This window comes from Boleophthalmus pectinirostris, unplaced genomic scaffold, assembly GCF_026225935.1.
Source record: "Boleophthalmus pectinirostris isolate CB_2022bp ecotype Guang Dong unplaced genomic scaffold, ASM2622593v1 HiC_scaffold_2, whole genome shotgun sequence".
NCBI lineage: Eukaryota > Metazoa > Chordata > Actinopteri > Gobiiformes > Gobiidae > Boleophthalmus > Boleophthalmus pectinirostris.
The window spans coordinates 21,524,032-21,551,346 of record NW_026571152.1 but is presented as its reverse complement, the minus strand read 5'-3'; the positions used below and the strand labels follow the sequence as shown (position 1 = coordinate 21,551,346).

At 37.0% G+C, this 27,315-nt stretch overlaps 1 protein-coding gene across 1 annotated transcript; it reads left to right on the top strand.

Annotated features, from left to right (window-relative positions):
- The first annotated feature begins 1,007 nt into the window (after positions 1-1,007).
- Positions 1,008-22,496, top strand: cd82b (CD82 molecule b). The gene is made up of 9 exons (XM_020935126.2): positions 1,008-1,161; positions 6,075-6,147; positions 9,230-9,302; positions 14,130-14,254; positions 15,876-15,950; positions 18,346-18,444; positions 19,081-19,254; positions 20,567-20,650; positions 21,220-22,496. Exons 2-9 carry the CDS (start codon positions 6,085-6,087, stop codon positions 21,295-21,297), a joined length of 771 nt encoding a protein of 256 aa, XP_020790785.1. The 5' UTR covers positions 1,008-1,161; positions 6,075-6,084; the 3' UTR covers positions 21,298-22,496.
- The last annotated feature ends 4,819 nt before the right edge of the window (positions 22,497-27,315 follow it).

Sequence of the window (27,315 nt, the reverse complement as noted above, 5' to 3'; positions counted from 1 at the left end):
GCAAAACATGTCACAACACGATGATCATGCAATCCTTTTCCTGTGCATATGAGTGGGTTTCCTCCAGTGCTTGTGTATCTGTGTGTGTGTCTGCATGTTTAAACTGCACTCTGCCGCTCCTCGCTCAAACACACTCGAGCCAAAGAGTGAAAAGAGGGATTGTGTGCGTCAGGAAATGTGTGTGGTCGGTGCAGTTTATAAGCAACAAGCCTCCTGTGATTCCCTGTGTATACATTCCCCTCATATTTCCAGGTGTAAGGAGTTGAACCACGGTTAGTTTTGTGCATGACGTCAAAGATCTACACACCGTATATCTTGCATTTTGCCTTTAAAACTTTTCTACATTATATTTTATATATTCAATTTGCAGCAGACCAGGTTTATTTTTTTTAAATCTTGAGTTGTAGGTATTTTATTTTATTTTATTTTTTTTAAACCAAGGAGCTTTGCCACAAGAAGGAAGACTGAGTACCACCCATAGACTGTTTGGTACCACCAGATATAAAATGAGTCTAGCCATAACAAAATTAGGATAAATGAGTGTAAACTATAAATGCAATCAGTTTGAACATGGACTAACCAAAAGAAAAAACATGACAATGTGTTTCACAGTTTGATAACTTCTGTAGATTATTGGTTGCTTCACTGTATGAAAAATGCATAGACCCACACAACTGGAGTTGCAAGCCTACATTGTATTTTCTATTCTGTTTCAATTTTGTATTAACTTATTCCTTACATTATGAGTAGATTATATACGAAGCTAATAGATATCGGATTGAATGTAATCACAGATAAATAGAAAAATATGATTTACATTCATCTAAAGTAAATAAAATTTTCCCCCTCCATTTTTATTCTATGTGTATTTTTATGTATTAGTCTCGTTCAAAACTAAACGATTAAAACTGATTATGAAGTCCTTTAGTAAGTTTTTCCATTGGCACATTCTGGGCAGTAGAGGGTTAAAGGTCTCAGGTCTGCCGCTGCCACACGAGGGGGTGGGAGGACTTTCATTCACTCACTCGTACACGCACGCATTACGCACGCACACGGACCAGGCTTTTTCTCACACTTCTTCAGTACTGCAGGCGATCTCACACGATCAGGACACAGCGGACCGTCAACTCCACCACCAACTCCGCCAAACAGGAGCACAAAGTAAGTGCGTTGTATGTTCTTTGTCCTCAGATTAGCAACAAAGTACTTTAGCTTAAGCAGAAGTTGTTTAGACGCATGCTAAAGTTTGTGATCCAGGCTGAACGAAAGTAGCTTGGATGGACCTATAGATGGAGAAGATGGATCTCTAATAACTTTCTTAAAAAGCCTTTGTTAAAAAACAAAGTCGTGTTACAAGTACTAATGTAACAAGTGGTAAATTATTAACTTTCTGTTTTGGTTTCTTTTTTTCTTTTTCTTTTTTCCTTCCCCCCCTTTTTTTTTTTTTTTTTTTTTTTTAATCTCTGGCAGATTACAAAGATCAGTATGAGAATTCTAACCATTATAATCAATGAATTGGTCGGCTATTATATTTTACTAATGTATGTACATGTTTTTACACGACTAGCTACCTATTCACATATCATTTTGGTTGTGGGCCCATTCATACTGTATTTAAACTTGGAGTGATTTATTATTTTATTTTCTAAAGTCTAATTTGCACTAGGACAGGCGGTCAACTAAGTAGGCCTACTTCATTATAGGCCTGGATCACTGAGAGCCACTGTTGTTTGGGTTTACTAGATGTAAAATTCATCTTCTTGAAGCGTAAATGATTTGTAATTATGCACACAACCAGCTCTAATCTTCTTTTTCACCCCAGCCAATTTCTAACCTCATATCTTGAACCAGGGCCACCAGTGTTGTATGGGAAGGTTCCTTTTGCTGCACACTTTACCGAATCTAGACTAAACACTGACTTGTTTATAGACTTCAGGGACATACTTAACAATTAGATCTTAAATGTAGGTTTTGTCTTTGCCCCTTGTCATTGCAAGCTCAAGTTAAAGCCATTTTCTGTTTCTTGACAACATCCAATGACGTTCCTTTCTTTCCTTGAGTTTTCCCGTCACTGAAACCGAATTGCTGCTTAAAACTCCCCAAATACCATTGTGGACAGTAAACCATATCCTGTGTGTACAGATGGATAGACCTCAGCGATACAGATGTTTAAACAGGATTGGGGTCTCGTATTAAGGGCTTTAGTTGATTTGTTGGGTGATGGCTGGGGTGGGAGGTAGCTGTTATGCAAAAGGGACTTCAAATCTGTCATCCGCTGAGTGTCTCAAACTGTGGGGTGTGCACTAATGGTGGCAGTTCTCTAATCAGAAATCATGTGGTTTAAATGAAGACATGGGTTAGCCTTAACTGTGTCCTCTGTTTACTGTTTAGTTGTGGTTTAGTGCTGATCCTTATACTGGTAGCATCTCACTCCAAATTTAGGCCTGCTTTATTACCTGTTTGTTGACTTGTGCAGCTGTCTTGAGCAGAGGACTTCCTTTGAACAGATTTGTAACCTCACAGCAGGGCCATTGCAGGTAAAACAGTGGTTTAAACATTATATACAGTTTCAATCCTGGTTTAGAATTGATTCAGATATCACCAGACCTACTTATTCTGGTTTTATATACCTTCATACAATGTTAATTATTTTCAAGAGAATTTGTGACACGGATTTCCCATTCTTAAACAATAAAAGAGGACAAAAACTGAAAGAATTAACAAAACCACTCTATGCTCATCTGCAATCCAGGCCATCTGTTGCTCCTGCTGTGTTGTTCATAATCATAATCTTTTACCCAAATACAGTGTTATAATGCTAACTAAAACTAAAAATATGTTCGGGATGCATTTAGGTCAAACCAGAAGTGGTGACTAAACAAAGGGGGTGTTTTATGAAGTAAACTTGGTTGGGAAAGTTAAGTTGACTCAACATGTACTTTTCTACTAGTGTCTTGTGGTGTATAGACTTATACCAATTCAGATTTTTATTTCAGTTCTGCATAAATTTGAATATGTAATAAAAAAATTTGAAAATGTGATAAAAGTCGAGGCCCTTTCAAAGTTGAGGCGTAGCACTTGTAAACTCTTTAGCAGTACTTTACTGTCATTTGATCTGGTAAGACCTTTGCTTGGTAATATGTAATTGAGTCTAAATATACTGTGAACCTCTGCCCTATGTCTTGTTCTTAGTATACAAACAACGGTGGTCATAACTAATCCTGTTGTAATCCAGAGTGCTTCACCAACCATAGACATAAAGAGCATCTACTTTAGGGATTAGGGGTATTTGATGGGGGTGGTTTTAGGAAATAATGGTTCAGTCAGTTCATATTTCTCCATTTTGCTTACAATTTGTCAGAGGTGAAGAGACAAACGCATATAATTTTCTTATACAAAAAATCTACACTATGACAAAAACATTCAAAATTATTTCAAAAACGCTACTTGTTTGCGGCATCCAAGCTACACCTCTGCACCATTGGTTTCTTTTTCGGTAACAAGAATTTGCAAGCAAAATTAAAGACCATAATGCCTTTGTTGTAAGTTCCCCATTTGCTAGTGAAATTGGGCCCTGCAGCAATTATTGTTTTATGGAGTATGCCTTTGTCACAGTTGAGAGATGTGCCATTATAAATATGTCGATATGGTTCCATGGTGTTTCTCTGCATGGGTGTTTTTAGGTAGCATAGCATACCACAAACCCACATACTAAAAAAAGCATTGTAAATACACTGTAAAACTGTGCTATGCTATTTACTAAAAGACCTTTGGTTAAATTGTGTTAAATTAAAGATACAGCTTTAACTTTTTTGCCCAAAAAATATGTACTAATATACGGTAAAAAGCATTTTCATGTCTTATTGTTTAATTGTATGACATAAAACCATGTCTATAGAAAATGTTCAGAAGTATTTTTTTAACTTCCTATTTTCATGAAGTCAGGCTTTAGCTCAAATAAATAAATTGTAGCTTATAGTTCTTTATTCGTAGTTATGTTAGCATTACAACAGTTTCTTCAAATATGCATCCTGTGTTTTTGTGATGTAATTTTCAGTTGCACCCATTTACCAATACCATAATGATAATGTGTATTTTTGACCTTGATGACTGTATACCTTTTTACATGGGACTAAATGATACAAGTAACAACCTTAAAGCATTGTAAGTGAACATATCAGATGCTGAAATGACAGACCCTCTCATCTTGTACACAGGGAGTTGTCTTAAGAAGATATTTTCAGCAATAACCACAATGGCCGGGTTTATTTCCAGCATATGCACTGCCGCGTAGGAAAAAGCTTGGTTTGCTGTGGTAAATATTATCTTTGGATCTGTAGCGCACTGGGTTAAGTCAAAGCAGGTTTTGAGTTTTTGAGTTTTCCCTGCAGCAGTTAGTGTGTGTGGCATTGGCCTGAGTTACAGGTGTTTCTCAGAGGAAAATGTTAGTCAGAGGAAAGTCGGACTGAAGAACCCAGTGTGTCGTCATGTCCTCTCTTACACATGCACATGAAGTATTGTTACAGATGATGGTTAATTTGATCATCCAACAATACAGTAACGTCTAAAAAGGATGTCTTGGATCCGATTCATTTGTATGTGATTCATTCATAGTTTCACATTCTATGGAAACCTCTTTACAGAAGACGATATAAATCGCAATTAAAACAGCTGCCTCTGCCAAGGCACAGAAAAGATTTACTGTTCAGATTAAATCTCTTCAGAGACAAATTCTGTTTTAATTGGAGAACTGACATGCATTAACGAGAATGTTTCAAAGTATGATATTGAACTGTTCAGTTTCACATTTCTTCAGTTACAGCTGATTTTACAGCTAAAGCATGCATTCCTACCATAAACATGGCCTGGTGTGGCATGGTGGTGTCACATGTTTGTTTCTGTGGAGATTGATAATACTATATTGTGGAATATTCCAGGCAAATTGGTAAGCTGCAACTCCTGTGTCAACACCTTGTTGCAACCCGACTTGTAATTATACAGTAATTGTACTTGTAGCACTGGACTAGCACACAGGATCACATCTCTGTGGAGTCAAGCAAATTGCAGACCCTCTGAACAGAATGCCACCTTCTAATTATGGTACAAAATCCAATCATATTTTGGACATCCTTAAAAATTCTAATTGTGTTTATGACTCAGTGATGACCCTCACACATATTTACAAGAAGAGTAGTATTTGTACTTGTTCAATCTACTTCTCCATTGAGCCTCTTTTACTGAAGTAAAAAATATGTCAGTGTTATAGCTGTTGTAAACACTGTTGTGGAAAGGTGGCTGCCTTTCCTTTCCACTCTAGTGCAATCTCACACAGAATGGACGATATTGCTTGTTATGTTTACCACATCTCCATTACAGCGTAACCATGCTCGCCTTTGTGGTGGTCTTTTCCCCTCTGTATCTTCTCTACAGGGTGGTTCCTCAATCACAAAACCAAATTAGTTGACAGTGTAGTCACAAAGATGACCATATAGTCTTTAATGTGCCTATAATGTATAAATGGGCCAGTTGTTGTCTTGTAAAAGGAGTATTTAAAGCATGTTGAGATGGTTACGAGTGAGAAACTTGTGAGTTGCAGCTTTGAAGATGTTTTTAATTGTGAACCCAACTGTGCAGAAATCCCTGTATCCTTGTTCAAGCTAACTGACTCATTCAAGGCCAGCCGTCTTGCTTTGTCTTACTCATGTTGCTATCTTTCTTACTATAAATTTCCATGTAATGTGGGTGGGCACTTGTTTAGTAGGTGTTTCCTTTGTGTAGTATAATTTTTTAATATTGTGATTTTATGTAAGAAATTGTAAACATTACTTCAAAATACAGTTTAATTTAAAGATAACTAACTGGTTCAAGGTCAGCCATTTTGTTTTGTCTTACATGGCTATCTTAAACATGCTATAAATTTCCATATATGTGGGTGGGCACATGTTTAGTAGGCCTTGGACATAGTTGGATACACTTATCATTCTCTTATCTTGCTTTGACGTTTCATTTGTGTATGTTCTTGTTTTATTTTTAAATGTTGTGATTTAAGAACATTTTGTCCCGATTTCTTCCAGAACCGGCACCATGGGAAAAGGATGCATCGCTGTCACCAAGTACTTTCTCTTTCTCTTCAACCTCCTCTTTTTTGTAAGTAGTCAAATTTCTTTCTTTTATTACTAAGGCTCTTTATGAGTAAAGCTCTGCTATTGCAATTATTACTCCAGTGTTTATATTTTTAAAGAGCCCATGTTATGCTATTTTCTGAGCTACAGTATGTTGTAACGTTTCCTCATCACAAACATTCTTGGAGTTGTGTTTTGTTTCATTCACACGTGTTTAACACACAAATCCTCCATATTTAGACTGAGTTCTTCTATCAGAAAACACTCTGTACCACCTTGAGATGTCATGTGGTAATACAGGAAGTGCTCCACTGTGTTTTTAATTGCACACACCTTCACTAGAATCATGTGGAACTTTTCAGCCCTGAAATTGCCCATCTCTCTTGGACTGAAGGTAAAGGGTAGCTTTTAACTTGAAAACTACCACTTCATGACATCACAAGGTGGAACAGAATATTTTGAGCTTGTGAAATGAAAACAGCGCAATAATGCAGGTTGCTCAAACATGTGTGATTGAAACAAATCAAAACATTCCAACATGGCTAAAAGTCAGTTTTGGTGTTTGGATTACCTCATCATGTCCCTCAATATCTGGAATAATGCCATTTATCTAAACCAACTGACTTTTAACACAAATCATTTCATTTTATCTTATCAAAATACATATAAATACAGTAATCATTTTATAAACATAAGCAAGACAGAGATTTTATTATTGTCATTAAAAAACTAAAAATTCTAAACCACATGGTTTCACTGTAGATTAGATCAAAATTCTAATATTTGTGCATTTTGTGCAATATTTGTTCAATTCTGACCCAAATAATCATGTTTATATTTTAATGGAGCAATGCTACCTGATAGATTAATAGTTATTAGCTTGTTTATCGGTTGGTTACATGTGAAGAAGCACTGTATACAAGCCCAATTAAGTATCCCCTCAGTCATAGAAGGAAGTAGGTGACCTTGTGTTGATTCCACTAAACAGCAGCAGATGTGTGGTGTTTGTGGCCTCCTCACTCACAACATAAAGTCAGAGGTGAATCAGACCCCTGACGCCTGAAGACCACGCAGAGCTGTCCAGACTGTTTGACTGAGTCTGTAAACCTGCACAGGGCTTTGAAGTGCTCTCTCCAGCGGTGGCTAATAGGAAGCGTGTGTGTCAGTATATGTTCTTGTGGACACTTTATGCTGTGGAGGATGGTGGAGGCAGGAAGTGGTGGGGTAATGATGACTGCCGGTAGCTGAACAGGTCTTAAGCAGGGTCCTAATTATTGTTGTAGGCTGCTGCAGGAGAAGGCTCTGTGTCCAAGTGCAGTCTCTCATCTCTGGTCTGAGCACCATCAGGGCTCCCCACAGACTCACACAAGAGTCTTTTAATTACACTACTACAGATCTGGACTATGAATGTTTTTATAAAAAGTAGATACAGTGATGTCTATTGCCTATCACAATGGAATATTTAATATGACATTTAAAAATTACTCTTTATCAGACGTCATTACAATAGATTTAGTGCATTTCCTATAACTAAAGCTATCAGATTTTTCTTAGAATTAACTGTGATTGGTTAAAACCACCAATTCATAAATTAATTCACTCAAAGCATGATGGAAGCACTGAATCATGATATGACAATATCACCAAAAGTGCATTGTGCGATTGTCACTGGAAATTTTATCATTAAACCACTGAGTCTTGATTTTCTTATAGCAATGTTCTAGACACAGCAGAATTCTGAGCATTATTCATTTGATGCTCAGTGGTGGTGTTACTCAGCTCATGGTGCTAAGAGCTGTGGTCAGAGTTTGCCCTGTAGTAGACTCACTAACAGATGTGGCAGCTATTCTGTGCCTGCAACCACCACTGACAGTTACACTCTCACACTGATAAAATCATGGTTATATCCAAGAGTCTTGCTCAACACAAATTACAGCAGTATGTATTATGCAATAATGCTAATAGCAATAATTCAACCACCAACCTTCATTTCAGTGGGCTTCCCCTCATTTACACTAAATATTTGGGCTGGGACATCCATTGAAGACAGTTTTAGCATGATTCTTGAGGGATTTGTGTGTCCTTCTTGCACTGCTCAGTTTTTTCTGAAACACAGCTGCACAGGGCCAATGCTGTGTTTGTATGACTCAGTCTCCACTGTCCATTACATTTTCATTTGCCCACGAAAAGATCATCATGTCATAACTTACATCTCTATGAAATTTGGGACAGTAGCTTTTCCTGTATTATAATGTTAACTAGAAAAGCACTCAGAGAGCGCAGACCTCCGCCAAGGACTACCCCCATTTTTTATATAAATTGCGATAAAATTCTTCTGGATCAGATCCGGATCAGCCTTTGGAATATGAAAGAGGATCCCATTGTCCATCCCTGAGTCAAATTTCATGGGGTTTGGTCAATAATTAACCGAAGATATTAAGAAACAAAATTTTTGGCCCCATTTACCACAATGTTAACTAAAATTTCAAAGTGATCCAGAATCCAGGATTTCTTCTGGATCACCCCCAAAATGAAATCAGTTCTTCCTTTTCACATTTCCAACAAATCCTGAAAATTTCATCAAAATCAGTCCATAACTTTTTGAGTTATGTTGCTAACAGACAAACAAACAAACAAACAGACAAACGCCGGCAAAAACATAACCTCCTTGGTGGAGGTAACAATGGGCAATACATTGAATATTGTTTCTAAATATATATTTAAGTCTAATAACATGTAACAATTGTCTCATATCTTCATGCCTCACAACATGGTTCAAGACTAGCCAATCTTATTCTTGAACAACCATACACAAGACTAAAGTGTTGAGTTAGTGCCTACTGGATGTGTTGACATTGCAAATGTTGTGACTGTATTTACTGTACAGCTGCGCATGCTGTAAGTGTTAAAAAGCAAATAGAGAATTTTACCACTTCCTCTTTTTTCCTTTTCTTGTGCACTTTGTTTTGAAGGAGACAGTAGATACAGGCAAAAAACAATTTTGATGACTCCCAGATGTGACCCACAATAACTCCCGTTGGACCAGATACAAACCCGTATGTCATCCTGACCCTTCACCCATTCAATATCTCTTTGTGTCTTTGCAGATCTTTGGGGCAGTCATCATGGGCTTCGGGTTATGGGTGCTTTTTGATAACCAGAGCTTCATTGCCGTCCTACGTAAGTCTTTAAACCTCACTGCTTCAGACTTTTTGCTGTAAAAGTCCAAGTGGGTTCAGCTGTGAGAAAGGAAATAGAGATTGGCGAGGGCTGTGGAATATTTGCACAGTTTCAGTGGAATGTATCCCACTAGGCCAAGACTCTTGTAAGAACCAAAAACAGGTCACAGAAAATGGTACTTGACAGCTGAAGAGATTGCCGATAACATGAGTTCAATTATTATCAGTAGCAATATTGTTAATGATTTGAACAATAAATGCAGTGTCAATGGAACACTATGTAACTTGTGTGGGGTGGTTGTTATTGTTTTGCCAACAATACAATGGTATTTAATGTATTCATATACTCATGTAAAACCCCCATGAATGATAAAAATGACTCCAGGAAGAATAGCTGTGCTTCCACAGCTAATGGACGTCAAAATAAATAAAAAATACAAACTTCTATCTATCTTTATAGGGTTTTTTATTATTAAAGCATACCTTGAAAAACATACAGTGAGCAGGCTCTCTGCTCAGATCTTATCTCTAAATAGGACTGGTGGCATCACCTGGTGGTCATCATATAAATGGATACGTTTAAAGCCATACTGTGATACTATTCCTTTGACTAGAATGTTCCTGTGTGTAGCATTAAATTTATCACCTTAAAAGTGGTCTAAACCCACACCAAAATGTGTCCCTGACAAATGACTAATCTTTTTATAAAGCATTCTGGATACAGGTTTCTACAGCACACTAAAGTTTTGTGTTGTGTTGTAAGTCTTAGTGAGAGTATAACTTCTAAATGAAAGCCAGTTTGAGTCTTTCTCAAAAGTGCAGAGAACCAAGATGGAAACTCCACGCTGCAGTAAATCTTTGTGAAGGCTCTGTGCATGTGTCCCAGATGGAGCAGTGCAGATGCAGTTCAACTTTTCTCACAATTCAGGCTTCTGCAACTTTCTTCTGTTATATGGGAACTTGACATGGAAACCAAATATGTGTTTATACTATGTCCTATATATCTTTTGGTGCTTTGAAGTAATGTCTGAACTATGAACATACAACCTTCATTTGGCTCCATGCGATATCCTATGGGTTATGCTGAAAAATAGTACAATCCCAATTCAAACAAACTAAATCTGGGATTGACTCAAATGCAGTTGTTTGTAAAACCACATCAAAGTAAAATATATAGACTGTAATTAAGATAGTGTAATGCAATTCTCGTCCCAAGCCCTTGAAAATATCAGAAATATTAAAACGTATTTATCTTTAAATGGCAAAAACAGTAATATGTAACTTTTCAGGTGGATTATCCGTCCCGTTTGTCTTCATGGAGATGGTATTGCTTTACCAAAAATGTACCACAGTATGGTATTAAACTTATGTATCTTGCATTCATTCATTACCTTGATGCATTCTTACATAGAGCTAGGCCACCGCTCCACAGATCTGGCCCATAACATGGCCGAGAAGTATAAACTGCTTGTCTCCCTGAAAATGGAAAAGTGTAATGCAATTCTGTGGAAGATTTTAGGCAAAGCATGAGCTCTCCATGGAGACAATGAAGTGACTTATCCTCCTCCAGAAACGTTACATAGTGCACCTTTAAAAACTATTATATAAACAAAAAAACTGTTAGAGCAGATGTCTTCTCTTGATGTATAAAAAGCCCATTTAGATTTAGATCTGCACACCTGACGTAGTGTTCTAAACTGAAGGCCCCAGTCATATTTTTACACCTGAAAGTGTCACTGAAAGGTCGAGTGTTGACTGTGTCTTATCTGTTGCCATTGTAGACAGTACAATATTTATCTTCCTCCCTGTTCTATTGTTGGGAAATCCAGCTGTTCCTGTGGTGATAGCAGAACCCCGATACCCCGAGGACATCCCCGACTATCTTGGGCTTCATGGCCTCCTTTCAATGCATTTTTCATGTGTGAGCCATGAGCCGGTCAGGCACTAGCAAAAGAGGAAACTGTAATGCTGGTTTGTTGATCTTATGGAGTCTCATTTTCAGATTATAAAAGGGATTTTTTTTCCTTCCTAAATGTGAGTTTTTTTCATATGCTAGTATTTTTGGGGATTTTGTCACATATGCTTTGGAGATGTTTGAAGGTCTTGAGTGCACCAGAGAGTTTCCAAAATTGCACAAAGCATAATTTTTTTGTTTCATTTTATGTACAGATCTCCAATATTATGTAAGATTTGCCAGCTAAAATGCCTTCTCTGCCAGACGATGACTGATACTACTACAACACCTGTAGCAACTCTACTCTTTTTTGACACACACACACAAACACACACACTATACAAACCTATACAAGCCTTGGATTTATCATTCTGTTCCTCACCAAAATGCAGCCTTCCTTTTGTTTAAACAAAGTAAGCCTTCAAAAGGTCTGTGCGTTCCTCAGTGCAACATTTTAGAAGGATTGCAGACTAGTTTCCAAAGCTCTGAAAAGACAAAACTTTTTTGCCCCCCTAGTATGTTACAATACTATGAGTGGCTTCATAAACAACTGTACTCTACTATTACTACAATCACTACTTCCTCTACAGTAATAACTTACAACCATACCAAAACATGCCAAAGCTACTACTTTACTATTCACTTCCCATGGTCTGAACTGTTAAATGCAGCTGATATGTGCACAGAGCATTTACAATCAGGTTGTAACCAAGAAGTAAGTTGTCTTGCATGGTCTGCTTCGAGCATTCAATTTATTTTCTTTCATTTGTATCTTAAATCCGTGTAATCATAATATTTACATTGTCCATCTGTGTACAAGCTGAATCTGGAATCTGTGTCTCCGTCCATGTTTATAGCCAAAAAGTCGCCACTCCTCCCACGCCAGCTTTCTTCAAGAGCTCCATAATTGTTGGCTCTTTAAATGGAAAGCCTCTTGGAAACTATTTTGGAGCAAAGGCCTAAATAGAAAATTGCCATGTTACATGACAGGATTGCAGAGAATCAGAGCTTTTGCTGAGGCATATGTGGTCCAGTTGTGGATTACAATAATACTTAAGCAGATTGTATGGGACTATACTTTAAACAATGTACATAATGGTCTAGGAGAAAGTTGGAAAGACTAAGTTTCATAAATTGTGTTAAGATTAACCTTATTAACCTAACCTTATGACTTCTTCTAGGGTGGGACACCAGTCATATACAATACGATACGTGTATTTTGTTGCTCTTTTTTTCTGAAGTTTAATGCCATAATGGCAGAACATTATAGTAATAGCAATAAAATGTAAGCTGGCAGTTGACCATCCACCAAAACAAAAACAATGTGCACGTGTAAGTTACTTAATATGTACACTAAAGATAACACTGAGTTCTATTTTAAATAGAAGTAAGACTTAAAATAGAAGTTGGATTTAGTGAGTAGTAAGTGAGTTAGTAGAAATGTTAAAATATTATTACTATTTGAATTTTAAAAGAACTTTGACGACTTTGTATATCTGTATAAATACTGTACTAGTACTGTAGAATCCTTTGGTGGTAATGATAAGATCTCAATAGTGGTCACATATGAGTTCTCTCATAGGCCATTAAGATGTTGGTCCATTATGAGGAAGTGTTACTGAGCTGCTAAAAGACTTTGTTTTATTTTCTTTGAGAGAGAAACAGTCTGCTTCCTGTGATAAGTGGGACTACGTGAAGGACCCAAGTCACCAGCATTGTACTACACTTCTTATAACAATAAATCTTTTTTTTTTTTTTTACACTAAAACACATACCTTTACATTGAATATATAGTTGTTATTTTATTAGCAAAAATTGCTTTCCAGATTAAGAAGCACTTAAACCATGGAAAATAGACAAACTGCCTTAGTAATGATCAATGAACAGATGCATGCTTATGTTTCTCAGTAGTCTGGACCCATCTCCGATCTTGAACTAGGTATGGTCAGGACTATCTAAGTGGAAGATATGCCTATTTACATTGTGGAATACCAAATCCATAAACCAGGCTAAGCAGGCCTGAAATATATTAATCCATCAACGTAATTGTTATTTATTGTGTAACTATAACAACCCGATATTTTCTTATAGTGGGACAAATATGGCAGCTTTTCTTTAAAATGGTGGACAGAGTTATCTGATGGCTCCAGATTAGATGGTATATTTGGCTCAACACACTGTTTAGTTGGAGGCATTTCAGTGCGCTTTGTTTCAGGCTTCATCTGCAGACTGGGCCCAGAGTGTGTGGAGCTCAGCCAAAGCAGATAACACACACACACAAATCAAAATGTCTCTGGTTCTTTTTCCCTCCAACCTCTTCTCTCACTTTGTCACTTTGTGGATCCCACTTTCTGCTAAAGATATTCTATTAAACAGACTTTGTATGGCTTAAATTTAAGATACACTATTTAAACTTTCTTGTAGAGTCTGTTACCTGCTTGTCTCTATGGAGATGATGTTGCTTTGCCAGAAACATTCCACTGTGTAGTCTAAAATAACATATTCAGTTACAGGTGTTTCATTTCCCTAGAACATATTATAAAACAAGCATCTTTCTAGGCAACTAAAGAAGTGGGGTCATGTCTCCACAGATCTGACATGTACTTTGACCTGGTGGCAATTGCTTGTCTCTATAGAGATATATACTGTGGTACATTCCAGGCAAAGTATAATAACATCCATCCACATACAGAAAAGCAGGTGGTGGACTCTGCACCCGAAAAGTTACTTACGCCCATCTTTTGTATATTGTGGGAACAAAAATCAAGCTGAATCCATTTTAGAAATCACAAAAGATGAGGAAGCAAAGTCAAGCCTGCAAACAGAAGAAAAGAAGTTAAAAACTAATGTAATGTATTTTTTTCTTGTGTGCAGAGGAATCGTCCAACACAGTGAAAGTGGCGTCCTATATCCTCATCTCAGTGGGCTCTCTGTCTATGGCTATGGGATTTTTTGGTTGCATAGGGGCCATTTACGAAATCCGCTGCCTCTTGGGTCTGGTAAGAGTGATAACGCATACTTTCACCTTACCTAGATCTAGTCTTGTTGTCAGATATTTAACTTGAGCAAGAATTGAGTTATTATCTAAGTGTGTGGTGTTGACAATTGTTTGGTAAATGAATTTAAGTTAAATGTTGTGTGTGCAGCTTGTTTGTCTTTTCAGTGCTTTAAATACAAGAATGTGCTTATAAAATGTGCTTTGTTTGTCATAAATCTTCCACTCAACAAGGCAGTTTTCTTTTGCTAATCTAAAATCTGGATACATTGAAAGAAAATTGTAAAAAATTCACTTCACATTAGGTGATAGATTATTTGCTGTTTCAATACAAAAGGGACATCTAAGAGGAACACATGAGGAAAAAAGGTAATAATAATATAAAAAGTTCAATTTAATGTAACTTCGTGGAGGGGCCACATCAGCTACACGATTCTATGGAAATAGGAAGTCAAAAGCCATCCTTTGAAACATTATCTGTGAAGATGAATTTTATGCCTTATTGTGGAATATGATAGCCGAAGGAACATTCCCAAATAGGAGTCAGGTCTGTGTAGATGCAAGCCTGCTCTAAGTGGGTAAACCAGGGTACAGTTTGACAGGGATAAAGCCAGTGAAGAGTGATGGAGGAGGGGGGATAGGGGGGTAGGGGGATGTATGACAGGATGGGGGTGTGACCTGTGAAGCGTTAAACCTTAAACTGAAGAGCGGCGTTGACCTACTTCACACAGTAACAATGACCAGCTGGCGATGTGCTCCCCCATAGAGACACACAACACATACAATACTTAAGGAGGTCATGCGGGACAATGAGCGTTACTTTAAGACTTTAACAGATTATGGTTAAGTTGTGTCTTATCAGCCATTATCGAGCAGAATGATTTCTCTTTTCTTGACTGTGTTTAGAAAAGGCTGGACCACATGTACAATCCAAATGATAACAATACAATGGTTTGGGGTTAACTAAAAACATATATTATTCACAATAGAATAGGCTGTCACAACTTTTCAAACTCCATACTTGAAACCAATTTTAATACAACAATGATCATTTTAAAAAGTATAAAAGTATAAAAAGCGCAAGATTATTCCAAATTTTTTCAGGAAAGATTAAATTTTGTTCTGTTTATTTTTTCACTATTAATACTACTTGTTCAAATGAGTATCAAGTTGATACAGCAGGAATAGTTTTAGTATCTGATTTCCAACAACCCAACCCAACCCCATTATAGACATTAAATAATAGATTAGGCATTGAAACTAAACCAATAGCTGTAACATGTGCTCCACTTAATGTAAAAAATGCTGTCATATTCTGAAGACTTTTTGTGATTTATTGCAAATTTTGGGCTTCCAGATTACACGAATGCACTTGCAAATGGATTAGAGGATTGCCTAGAGAACTAAAACGTAATATGCAAACAGAAACTACTTTCCATCTTGTGAAATGATGCAACTACAACTGTGTATGATTTGAACCTGTTTAATTTTTTTCTATGGGCACAAATTGGTAATGTCATGAATACACCATCCATATGACCTGTAATGTTATTTAATTTCATTAAATTTTTTGTAGTAGATAAACTGACTTCTCATATAATCCCTATATTATGCTTTGTTTACAGTACTTCACCTGCCTGCTACTCATCCTCATTGCTCAAGTCACGGCTGGAGTTCTTATCTACTTCCAACGGGATCGGGTAAATAGCCTGTTGCATTTTGGTTATTGTTTTATTTATTTTTTGGCACAAGTTGCCCCAGGTTCTTGTTGACTGTTTAGAGAACAAATGAGCAGGTGGAAAGTGTGACAGGATGTTAGTGATGTAATGTGATATGGGTTTAGATTTCGTAGTCAGATGAAGGGGGTGGAGTTATATCCTGTGGTATAATAAATACACAATACACAGACTTCTCACATCTATGCATGCGTGGGTGTTTTGTGGGCTACATTTGACTATTTCTAACACTCACAGACAGTTATATTGGTATTTTTAGCTTGGCCTCATATAAGCAAGTAAATTACAACATTTGCGAGCCATGATATAGACTACACTTATTTGGTGGTGCAACGCCTCCTACTGGCAGTATCATGTATCATCAGTGGAAACACAGATTTTTTGCAAACTAAAATTCAACTGACTGCAGAAGATGAAGTTTAATTCCAATAATAGTTTAAAAAAATAATTGATATTGGTGATATATTCTTAAAATATTTTTCCATAAATGTTCAGGTCAACTTTATTTTTAAACTTAGAATTTACCTTAAACTTCTTCCCCTTCTGTTTTGAAGATGTGTTGAAATGTATTATGGATTTTTTAAATATCTTGCTACATGAACATGCTCTAAATCAATTAATTCAACTAATCTAGTTATACACATTTTATTTTGCCTGATATTTTGATTTTAAAATAATTATTTGCAAATGGACAATGCATACATAGATTAATAAGAAAGTAGATTGATTGAACAAGGTACACAAACACTGTTAATGATTTTAAGCTTTAGTAATCCTGATGTTTGCTCTACGGGGAGTGCTGTGCTTCAACAAGTCAAAGCCTCCTCCCTGGACCGGTTTCATTTATATCCATCCACCCCTCCCAGGATTTAAAAAGACTTTCCTTTGATAACCATGTTAGGATAGGTGGAGGCCTCTCTTACTACTACCCTGTTAGCCGTTAGCCCTGGAGCTTGTTTGTGAACTTGTACATCTATAGCTTTCGCGCTGCTCCCTGTGTTTAAAGGCTAACCACGAGGCCAGGGTGGTGCTCCTTCCCAGAATAGGGTGAGGCCACAGCTCAGAAGATGCACTCACTTCCATTGCCTGGTGGTTTTACACATAAACACAGCCATGGTGGGACTTAGCTGCGTTTGAGCGATGTTATAGCCAACGGGAGACACCACAGGCGGTACCACCGGAGTAGTTGGCCTCTGAAATAAAGTTCACACGTGTTGCAAGTAATTTATAGCAGAGAGGGAATGGGTGTTTTTGATCATTTTCACTAGGTCTGTACAAAAAATTTGATTCTTCTGCAAATTATTATTAGATTTGTAATTTATGTCTAAAAAGTAGGCTTCTGTTCAGACCACACATTGTAAACAACTCCAAAAATACAATTTGACAGAAGGGGGAAATCTGATCTGCTAAACTAACTGAAGAATTGCATGGATTTCATGGATCATGTCTGTAGAGATCTAAAAACTGAAAGTTTTGCAATAACAGCTTATTTGTATTATTTTTGTTTAGAAATGACATTCAATTAACTAAATAATAATGATGCGATTATTTGATTTGATTTGGTAATTGCATCTACTTAAATTGTGATTATGTTTTGATTAGGATGTGTTGTGCAGTCTTTCAAGATTAAATCTGCCTGGGCACTACATATCTTTCATAGCTATGTTATCAGTGTGTAATATGTGGAGAATAATACTCAATCTAAATATATCAGTCTAAAAGGAAACAGACATCTTATCCAGCTGACTTTAGGCTAAAGGGAAGCTAAAAAACAGGATATACAGGATATGCTTTACAGTATCTGATTTTAGCAAATTATCATATTTAGTTTTGACCTGAAGCAATTGTGTTATGAAAATTTGCCACAGTTAAGTAGAAAAGATAAAAATCTCTGTTATATTTTATGGGTTCTTCACAATAGCCTAATATAAACTTAGATTAGACTTAGATTTAGACAAACTGTATTGATCTACAGGGGAAATTATTTGGACACAGCAGCTCACATCACAATATAATATAATAAAAAACAGCAGCGCTATAAATGGCAACAATAAATTCAATATAAGTAGCATTAATCTATCTGGTGTCCAATAAGGCATAATTATACAAATGTATATGTACAAGTAAAAATAAGACATAGAAATATAGTAATCCAAATATATATCTTCCCTATATACAAGAGGAGGTAAGGAGAAAAAGTGCAAAGATGAAAGAGTGTTTGACATGACATAGGGTTATCTATAAGGGTTAGTTGTTGTACAGTTGTATGGAGTATGGTATGAATGTAGTCACTCTATTGGGTGCTCAGGTCTGAAAACAATGTGAGTCTAATCATGTATTATGTATTTTGTGTTTTCAGTTGAAATATGAGATGTCCAGCATTATCAAAGGCATGATAATCAACTACACCGGTCAGAACAGGACCACGGAGCACACCTGGGACTACATCCAGAGATCGGTGAGTTCAGTCCACAGCTTTGTTCAATGCCTCAGACTGTACCAGAACTCAAAGGCTGAGTAAGGATGAGTAATCACATAAAAAATAAACCAAACTTATGCATGGTGTCAAACAGTCGGAGTCAGGCTACAACAACAGATGACGCCTGCTCTTAGCTGTTATCACAACTGACACTTATTTTTCTAAATTAAATTACACTGTTTACATTGAGCTCATTGTTCAGTAATTCACAGTGAAGGTCCTCAGAGTCAATTATTTCTTCTTTATTTTTTATGCAAATGTTTTAAAAGTCACATGTTTTGTTTTTGTCACATGCTGCTTGGTTTGAACTTCTTTTAAGTTTTGTGTGGTTGTACATTTTATTAACTTGTTAATCAATAATCTTCTTCTGGGAAATTAACATTATAATTCTTTTATTCATTCATCATTCATTCATTTTATCATTTGCTGAGACTATGTTAACAATGTTTTTCAAACTTTCTTCTTAAACATGGCATCATAGCCTCTGAATATTCACTGCTGAGGGTGATTAATGTAAACTAGGTTAAAGAAATTTACGAATTTTAGCCTATTTTATCTGACATTAGATTTTTTGTTTTCTGTTTTATAATAATTCTGCTTTTGGTGTTTGTTCAGATGAAGTGTTGTGGATGGAACGGACCTGGGAACTGGTCTGATAACCTGGTGATAAAGAACAGCAGTCAGAGCCTATACTCCTGCTCCTGTCGAAACTTGTCTCTGCCAGGGACAGACCCCAAGGAAATGGGTCTGTGTGAGCACCTGTCCTCAGACCTGCCTGTCTACCAAACGGTAGCTGCACTATTATTATTATTATTATTATTTATTATTTTACCATGGCAAGCAACTGACTGTCATGGCTGAGACATCTTTTAAATTTACCTGTAAGAGCCGAGTCTGAATGATCACAAAAGTCAATTTCACGTATCCAAAAATGTATGTGAAAGAGATTATTAACCAGTGATTTATTTCACTTTTTCTTCTGTTAACTGATGTAAGGCTAGACCAAAGTCTGTATGCCGTCAGCACTGGCCTGCACTGTCCAGATAAAACCCGCACCTTTTCCCTGTTACATAATTTGGCTTGGACCATATGGGGCAGTGCCAACTTATTGTGCCAGTGGGGTAGTGGTTAATCAGTAGGATGCATACCAACAGCTGGAGCGAGAGTTTATGTGCTCTGATTTGTTCAAACAGAAGGAAGGCTCAGCGCTGTGGTTGTCTGGGCTAAAATTCTCCTTTTCCCTCTGCTCTCCTCAACCCTGCTAACCCTTTGTTATTCTTCCATCACACAACCCACTCCAAAGCTAACAGTGTTGTTTGAAAAAGACTTGGTTCATGTCCGGTTAGGGTCACACACAGAGTCATTCTCCATATACATAACAATCTACACAAATCAGGCATAACATTAGAACTACTTTTCTAATGCACTGAGACATTATCTATTTTCATTCATTGTTTGATTGTTTATGTGTTTGATATGACAATTAAATAAAAAAATATCATTTAGATTAGATTTGCGATTAGATATGCAATTTTCAATTTGGGATTCAGTTCACAGTGCACACTTTAAACACTTGGAGCAAGAGCCTCTTTTGCTATAAACTGAAAAACCAATTCAACTATCACATATATTTATTTCAGAACATATTTCTAGCAACAGTTCTGATATTTGACGATAGAAATAAGAATGTATTCAATTATGCTTTTAACTGCCTTCATATGTTGATAAGCCTGAGTTACAACCTTTCATTAATGCATGCATTATTATATATGATATATGATATATTATGTGCCTTGGTTTTGGCTAGAATTTACAAATCATTTTAATGTTATTCCCCCATGTTCTTCTCATGAAACATTCTTTAACCACTGCTGACCTGGAAATCCCCAAGAGCTGCTGACACACTGACCTAGTATTTTTTTACCCATTACAGTTTGACCCTAACCTCAAACCCTTGTGATAGTCACCAAAATATTGTTTGTTTGTTCTGCTGAGGGACCAAAATACTTACTGACTCTGGTCCCACAATAAGTAAATAATGTTATTATAATTCCCAGTTGGTGTATATAATTCTAAACTCAGTGTCTCTATGTTGTTCTAGGGCTGCATAACCAGTGTGGAGAAATGGTTGCTGGAAAACTGTGGAGTTATTCTGGGAATCTGTGTCGCAGTGGCACTTGTGGAGGTATCTAGTCTAACACACATTTGATGTCAGTGTGATGCTACATGTACTGCACCGAACATGCTCATTTCCATTTTCTGGTTATGATAAGATCTTAACTGTAAATGTGTCACAACTGTTACATTAGCTATGCAGAAACTTGTAAAGCTTGAAATTCTGCTTGCTATCAAGGATTTTAAGGTTCACTTTGAAACTTTTTATGGCTAAAAACATCTTTCTAATATTTGCTGTCATGGTGAAGCTGAACTAGCACGGTAACGCACACTTCCTGATTATCGGGTAATGAAGCACGTGCATGCAGAGCACATGCTTTGACCCGAAGAGCCACTTCTACAATACATCTATATCGGGGCAAGACAAAGTTTGCTCAAATACATTAGAAAAATTCAGGTACAATGCCACTGTACGATACAATATTGCAAAATATCAGACGTGACAAAGTCCTTTGAGTTTTTCCTTTTATAAAATAACTATTGTTGTATTTAGTCACATACATTCATGCAACATGTTTTTCATGTATATCCCACTGGTCAAGCTGTCCTATTAAAACCACATCTCTATCTGTCTCGCAGCTTTTGGGGATGATCCTCTCCATGTGTCTGTGTAAAAGCGTAGTGCAGGAAGATTACACCAAAGTCCCAAAGTACTGATCCTGAGTCTGGAGCCAGGATCTCACATGGACGGACATCTTCTCCCTCTCTCCCCTCTGTGTCTCCCACTTTGTACACTCAAAATAAGACAGCTGTCCTCCGTAGCTGTGCCGATTTCTCACGCCTCATCACGCTTTGGACACACTTGCTGGATGCATGTTCTCAAGTTTCAACTATACTACTATATTTGTCGTGAAAGAATAACAGTTTGACTACACTCCTGAGAATCTGTAATATTTTGTAAAATGCTAATGTATGAAAAGAACTTGTATAGCTGTATTGGACCTCAATGCAGTGCTTAACATTGTATAGTAGTGATGGCACTTTTACATTGGCAAGTGCAAAGGAGGGGGACCTTCTAAGAGACTTGAGGCTGGTTGGAGAGGACCCTAAAGCTGCAGCTATTTTGGGTGGATAGGGTCCCAAAAGGAGAGTAGTAGCCCCCACTATTTACAGGTGGTACCACTCCTCCTCCCTGTTCTCTGTCCTCCTCAAACTGTTTGTCTCTAAGTCAGATCTTAAAATTTGTTTTGTCTGTTTCCAATAGTTTTCAGCATGAAGAACGTGTGTGAATGTGATGTTGGGTTGAGTGGAGATTTCATTTGTCATCGTACTTCTTTATATAAATGTAACTCGTTTTTTTTTTATGTACATAATGATTTTGGTCAGGGATCATAGCATGACTCGGCCTGATTTGTTTGGTAAAGCTGTCCCCGAGTGTTTTGTTTCTCACACTTATGAATGACTGAATAGGTATGCCCAACTATTTTTTGAATTTGAAGAATTGAAGACATTTCAAAAGTCTGTAAATCAGCAAAAAAAAAAATAAAATAAAAAATTGAAATGATTAGGGTCAGTGAGAAAAATGCCACTTATTCATTGTGTATGATTAACATGTTGTGTGATGGTATGTTAAAACATTACAATTCAGATAACCTATTCAAACAAATTAATTTGTTTGGTGTTTGCTTGGTCATCTTACCATGGTTAAAGATTACATTGCTTTTATATATGTACAATTTATCTTTATATTTCAAGAGGGAGTTTTGTAGCCATCTAAACATTTCCTTTTACAAATTAATTAAATTATGAGACATGAAGGTTATGTTATTTTTATTGTTATTATTGTATGTTAATTAGTATTTTATCTGCTCACAAATGGTTTTGTTTAAAAAATGGACTGTGCATTTTTTTTTTTATTGAATAAATACTGATTTAAATTCAAAATGAAATTCTACAAACGTTTTTTTTGTTTTTTTTTTTTTTTTTACTTAACTTCTAGTTAAACTTTTTTTTAAAACTCAAATTATTTTATATTAGAACATATAATTCCATTGCAGCCTCACACGATTCACATGTTCATCCTCTGGCGTCCACTAGATGGTGGTATAGATTCAACAATGGATGCCCACGAGTACCAGTGAGCGGTGAGGAAGACAAGAGAGTCTGTTTGGATTTTTATATCTTTATTATATAAATTCATTAATTTATTTTATTATAGTTATATGGCATTTACATGTTATTATACTTCTATGCTTTAGATATTGAAAAGGGGAACTTAGAAACCTGTGTGTTCGTTAACTTGTGTAAAAGTTGAGCTCTGCTCTTCACTGTCTACTTCAGTTTTCTTTGGCTACATTTTTCATCATTTGCCCTTATCCTTGAAGCGTGTAAACCTGCAGGCTACTAGTGATTGCTCTGTAGCTATTTTGCTAATTAAGCCTTTTTTACATTTAACTATTAAACTCACCCTGTAGCTCTAAAGAAGAAATTAATTTGACTTCATTTGATATTTCCTTCACATAGGCAACAGACTTCATAAGGTTTTATCATCGTTTTAGCGTCTTGGCACTTTTGAGACCCAACTGAGTCACTGTGTCAAACTAGAGACCCGAATAATTGCTCTTGAAGTAAAGCAACAGGAATGATCGCTGGCTTCACTTTTTTTTTTATTTTTTTTTTTTATTTATTATAGCGCATATAATAAGAACAGGTTAAGCTTTGCTCTTGTAACTTCAGCTCAACCTTCAGTCAAAATAGGCATAAAAGTTATGACACGTTAGTACTTGCTGGGCATTCTCGAGGTCTTCCCTACATAAAATCAAAGGCAAGTATCATATAATATTATTTTCAACATAATTACATATACATATATACTGTGTATGTCAGATGCCCTCCCTGACACACTCCATTTATCTGGGACTGGTCCTAAACCTGAAATAGACTAGATTGGTTTCTAAGGTAAAATAAGGTACGTTCTACCTTTCTGATCCCTGTATAAATTCATACTTTGCATTTACACGTCCTTCCTATTGTCAGTAGCAGTGGGCAGCCTCAGGCAGTGCCCGGGGACCTATCTCCAGATCAGGTTTTGTTGGGACTAATTGAAATGGAAAATTTTGGCTTCTACAGAGTAGCATACAGCCTGAATACTAATAGATGGCCTGCTAACCACCATTACTATTCAGATACCAGTGTAGGGTCAACTTGACTATGATAAATTTCTTTAATAAAAAGTAGTTATGTTCACCTCCCATGGCTCCATCCAACCTGTACTCAGAACACTGTTAAAGATGCATCTCATTGTATTTCATGAGCAGTAGTGTAAATGCAAATCCTCATACAGACAAGACTCTATTAACGTTCCCCCACACAAACAGTCTCCAGAGAAGTGTCTCTCAAATCAGCATATGCTTTTAAATCTCCTCGGCTTGTTCGGTCCCTGTATGCAACACATGGATGCGACATCTTCATTATTCATGCTTTTATTTCATTTAGGTGCACTGGGATCATCATCTGTACCACTCCCCCGGCCCGGGACGCTCTGACTGACAGTTAATGTGGAAAGAAAACATAGGAAGTGCTCAGTAGGAAGTGTGTGCATGTGTATGTGTAGGGGTGTGTGTGAGCATAATGGTTCCAGCAGCTTCAAAACCATCTACTTTTCCACTGAAAGTCATGCATGTGTGAAAGACATCTCTCCAGTGACCGTGGAGGATATTTTTCTATAAATTACTAACTGTCTGTTTGGTATAGGTCACTCAAGGGACAAACTATACAATGAAGACATATTTAAGTACAGGATTTCAGTGAATATTTTATGTTGTTTGCTACCTACATCTACGGAACTGTGCATTTACATTATTTAAGTCACAGGTCAGTTTAGCTATAGGTGGCCAACCTATATATTGCATGTTAGCTGTTGCGACCTGAGATATCATGACATGGTTGAAGGCAAATAATAAGTAATTAGCAGCAGTAAATAGTAGTAATATTTGACCAATTCAAGTAATAAAAAAAAAAAAGTAATTAAAAAAAAAAAGTCCATCAGCAGCCACAGGACTTAATTTTCTTTTGAACACTTAATTTTGCCCAAAATATCTCCTATGACCATTGAATCTGAAAAATAAACAACTAGTGAATGCAGTGACCGAAACAGAACATGGGTTTGCTTGTTTTTGTTTTGCTCAGTAATTCTCATTCTTGAGAAATATTGTATTAAAGATGTATGTAGTTACCCCCCTTTTCTGTCATTAACTTGTATCTTTTGTTAACTCCACGCTCCACTGCTCTTCCCACACAGCAGAGGTCTCTATGGGACAGTCCAGATGCCCGCTGTTCTCTTCCTCTCTGCTTCCTGTTCACATTGTGTCAGGGACATGTTTGGACCTGACCCCCGGCTTGGACCCCACCTCCACCTGCACACTAACCCACACCATTCCCCCATCCTGCACTGCTCAACCAGCTTCCTGTTGTTTGTCTGTGAGAGGGGATCATCACAAAACAAGTGGCCCTTACACAGCAGCCTGAAAGGTAATTCTTAATAATATTTGCACCAAGTTGTGTAAAATATAGCAAAATAAAGGCAATAGCACTGATTATTTTTATTATCAAATACCTCCAATTCTACTAATAAATGAATAGTATACACATAACTATCACCGAAGTACAGAATCAAAAGTATTAGTTTTTGTTTTTAAATTCTGTGGTCTATCTTCACTTAAGATTAGGTCAGAGATATAAAGAATTCTCACTTCTTATGGTTTGGGTTTCTATTATCTATCAATAAAATATCTGTTAGTTTATGTATAATATTGATCACATTTCTAACCTTTTGCAGATATTGTTAGTTTGTTTTTTACACACTGATCTAAACCTGCAAGCCTGCAAACCTCAAACACTGTAATTATTGAAGCAGCATTAGCAAACTAAATGCTCTGTCTTATCGAGTATAAAACTGGTTTAGCTAAATATTTTACAAGCATGTTTGTAAATGCGTCGGATTTTTGTGTTCATTTTGCAGTTCATATTTCAGCCTTTTCTCAGATGTTATTGCTCCTGGTATGTTTAAATGCATTATAAACAAGATCCTACAAGGTCCTTAAAACATAAATTGCAAATCTCAAAGATATTTTCCAAAATTGTTCAGCCCTACATTGTCCCAACCATTTCTGACCATAGTGGCTTCCCTCCTCTGACAGGTGTGTTGGATTACCCCTATAATCACACTGCTCTCTCCCCCTCGCCTCACCGCTGTACAACACGGACAGAGGATGAGAGGAGGACATGTATTAGCTGTTTAAATTGTTTCTGCGCTGGGCTCCAAGTCTGCCCAGTCTGAGGGTCAGCAGGTGTCCTTCGCCTCATTTCCTGCCCAGCGTCTCGTACTATCTAGCTTGGACCCCTGAATGATGCACTCTCTCACTCATAACCACCTCTTTGCAGTTTTTCAGTCCCTACCTCTTCACGCGTTGCGGTTCCCCTGTCCTCCTGCCAGCTAATCCAGTTTGATAAAGCAGAGCTTGCGTCTCCATGCGGCCCTCTTTTTGTCCTGCCGGGAGTAAAGACCTCGAAAAATCACTCGCACTCAGCTCCACATGGACACACAAAACATCAGTGAACAGCAGCAGTTTGTAAAAAAAAGCACAGTTTGCACCTAGAGTTGTGCCGCAGTGTGGGCAGAAGTTGGCGTCAGGGAGATGAAAACAGAGCACCAGATGGTATGATGTTGGTGTGATGTTATGCTGGATGCTAAGCGTTGATTTACTGCAATATTCTATGTAATAATGGTATAGAATTATATAGTGCAACTAGCTCATTGGGTTGGTTTCAGTACAATCAATGCTTATGTATTGGTTCAATATATAAGCATATTGGATATGGGCAAAACACTTCACCAACTGTGGGCAATGGCGCATCGTGTCTGCCACACCAGTTTGCCAGGACAGTTATAGCTATAGAAGAAACTCACTACCTCCACCAAAAGTCAGGAGAACATTAAAATATGTGGACCAGACAATACTGTTATATTATCTAATCAACTTTGCAACTTGGTGAATAGAAATGCATTTTACAGTCCCATAAAGGTGATTTGATTAAAGGAAAGAGCAAAATCAGTGCTAATCTGTACCTGTTACGCTTCAGATTAAGGGGGTTCGACTTCCAGGCTTCCGGGCTCTGTCTGTGCAGAGTTTTGCTCACTTCTGGATGTATGAAGCTAAAAATGTGGATGTATGTTCACACAATCATAAAAATTATTTCGCTATTAGATATATTTGTAACAACAGTGAAAAATGAATTAGCAGCAACAGTTGCACGTAATAAGTAAACTGGTGTTCTTAAAAATCATAATTGATTAAACAATTCTCTTATGCTTTAACTGACACAACAGAAATGTAATGTGCAAATATTTTTCACTAACTATTTCAACATCTGTCGAGCTGCATCAAATCGTCTAAACCAATTATTTTTCTCACAACATCTGCCAAGTACTGCGCTAACAACCGCTTAATCAACTCATTTCCACACAACATACTGTATTGTTTTCCAAATCCCATATTATTTACAGCAGATGCTCACAGCCTGATCATATCATTTATAAACCATTCCAACTTCTCTCTAATGGTGAAATGATATTCAAATCTCAGGTGTCTTTTTCGCATAGTTTTTCAGCCATTTCCACTGAATAAAGCGCACTGGAGTCGCTGCTGTAGTTATGATCACACCTGAGGCTCAGCT

Bases quoted from the DNA above. Each gene is read 5' to 3' on its own strand.
- cd82b (XM_020935126.2), top strand. From the start codon at position 6,085: ATGGGAAAAGGATGCATCGCTGTCACCAAGTACTTTCTCTTTCTCTTC. The intron at 9,303-14,129 runs GTAAGTCTTTAA...TCTTGTGTGCAG, and splicing joins GAGCTTCATTGCCGTCCTAC to AGGAATCGTCCAACACAGTG. The intron at 18,445-19,080 runs GTGAGTTCAGTC...GTGTTTGTTCAG, and splicing joins GGGACTACATCCAGAGATCG to ATGAAGTGTTGTGGATGGAA.